Raw genomic sequence first — 1,994 nt, 5'->3', positions numbered from 1 at the left:
GGGCGGGCGCTGCCCGGGGCGCTGCGGGCGGCTGCGGGCTGCGACGGCGCCTCCCGGTGAGGCCGAGACCGGGGCGGGGGGGCGGCGCGGGGCGCCGGGCCGGCTCTGACCCGTCTCCCGTCCAGGTGTCTGGGGCCCGCGGGCCCCCGGCGGCCCCCAGCGAGGCAGCCAGCGCGGCCCTTCCTGAGCCTCGTGGGCACCGGGCGCACCAGCTATGCGGAGCAGCGCGTCCTGGGGTGAGTCCGTGCCCCGCTCCCCGGAGCTGCTGCCCCAGCAGGTCCCCGGGATGGGGCTGGGGGCCCTGCAGCCCCGCCTGGGCGCCTGACCCACTCCTCGGCTCCCAGGTACTCGGCCAAGCAGATGTATGACCTGGTGGCCAACGTCAAGGATTATCAGCTCTTCGTGCCGTGGTGCAGCCGCTCCAAAGTGCTGTCGTGCCGCAGCGGGGTCATGCGGGCAGAGCTGGAGGTCGGCTTCCCGCCCCTCGTGGAGCGCTACATCTCTGAGATCTACTTCAGCACCCGGCAGATCCAGGTGGGCGCTGGCGGGCTCGGGCTGGCACAACGGGAGCCAAGGGCTGCTGGGTCAGGTGAAGTTCTGGACTGCRTTCACGGAGCAGAGCCCTGTGAGGCGGGGAGCCGGAGGGGAAGACGCTGGGCATCGCAGCAGAGCTGCGGTTCTCCCGGCTCTCACCTGGGACTGCACCCACATCCGTCCCGAGACAGCGGCATGGTGAGACCACCTGCCCCCCAGCTCAGGAGCCCCAAATCTGGCCCCACGGAAGGAGACCTGGCACCAAGTAGTGCTGGAGCTGATGGACAGCAGAGGCAGCCTGGGCTCTCAAGCTGTCCCAGCTGGTGTCTAGGGCCATACAGCACAACAGCAAATAACAGGGGATAGGGCTTTCTCCGCTGCTCAGCTCAGCACCAGTTGGGGCAATGCATGGAGTTTGGGAGCGGAGCAAGCGGAGCCTTTTCCGAGCGGCTCGTGGTGGCTCGGTCTCAGCTGACGTGCCTTCTCCTGTCCCACAGGCTGTGTGCAAGGACTGCCGGCTTTTCAGGCACCTGGATACGCTGTGGCGGTTCGGGCCGGGGCTGCCGGGGCAGCAGGACACCTGCTCGCTGGACTTCTCTGTGAGTGCTGGCTGCCAGTCGGGGAGGGCGGGGGGGGATGAGCACTGCGGGTGCCATCCKCCACCACTGTGCGGGGGGTGCTGCCAGCCCCTGGATTGCTCTCCAGGCCCACTGAGCCTCTGCTCCCTTCCAGATCTCCTTCGAGTTCAGGTCAGYGCTGCACTCCCATCTGGCCAGCCTCTTCCTCGACGAGGTGGTGAAGCAGATGGTGTCAGCCTTCGAGGGCCAGGCGGGGAAGCTGTTTGGGCCGCAGGCTGCCGTCCTGCCCCCCCGGCACCACCGGGCAACATGCTGCGCCTGAGTGCACCGCAGTCCCATCTTCACTGCTCTCTTTGTGGTTGAACTCTTATTACTGGTCCTGTTCAGGGCCTCATCCTATTTATGTCTATTTAACCCAGCTGCCCTGGAGATAATTTATTTTTCTAATCCCTGTTTCTGTTTGATGCTGTTGACACAAGGACCAAATGCCTCTTCTCTAGGTCTGTTCAGTGGTGCTTACAGGTGTTCACAGAAACCGACCGCAAATGCTCTATTTATAATGTTCCATCAATAAAACTTGGTGTGAAGACTGCCTGCTCGGAACATTCTTCTCCCCGTGCTTCCGCCTGGGGTTTTGTTGCCTTTCTGCAGCCTCTGAACCTTCTGGGAAGCGAAGCAGTAGCAGCAAGAACGGATTCAGCTGGTCACAGGCACAGGAAGACGAAACGGGGACAGGGGAGGCCAGGAGCGGGGACGCTGCAGCCTCCCTCATTTCACACCCGCTGCCGAAGCTCTGTGACCAGCCCCGGGGCAGGGCCCCCGGGAACACCCGGGCCCGGCCCCGGCGTCCGCGCGGGCTGCCCTGCGCGCGGGGCCGGCCCC

At 65.3% G+C, this 1,994-nt stretch overlaps 1 protein-coding gene across 1 annotated transcript in view; it reads left to right on the top strand.

Moving 5' to 3' along the window:
• Positions 1 to 1,715, top strand: part of LOC146592770 (coenzyme Q-binding protein COQ10 homolog B, mitochondrial-like) — a 2,751-nt gene extending 1,036 nt beyond the window's left edge. Inside the window, exons 2-5 of the mRNA XM_085310431.1 lie at positions 126 to 236; positions 345 to 534; positions 1,032 to 1,133; positions 1,267 to 1,715. Coding sequence (XP_085166557.1) covers positions 126 to 236; positions 345 to 534; positions 1,032 to 1,133; positions 1,267 to 1,434 — 571 coding nt within the window. The 3' untranslated portion in view covers positions 1,435 to 1,715. The remainder of the gene's footprint in view (positions 1 to 125; positions 237 to 344; positions 535 to 1,031; positions 1,134 to 1,266) is intronic.
• Positions 1,716 to 1,994: the final 279 nt, after the last annotated feature.

The sequence above is a fragment of the Rhea americana genome, unplaced genomic scaffold (genome assembly GCF_003343005.1).
Source record: "Rhea americana isolate MKP2758 unplaced genomic scaffold, rheAme1 scaffold_319, whole genome shotgun sequence".
Classification (NCBI taxonomy): Eukaryota; Metazoa; Chordata; class Aves; order Rheiformes; family Rheidae; genus Rhea; species Rhea americana.
Note: the sequence above shows the minus strand (reverse complement) of the source record. Positions and strands in the feature narration are given on the sequence as shown.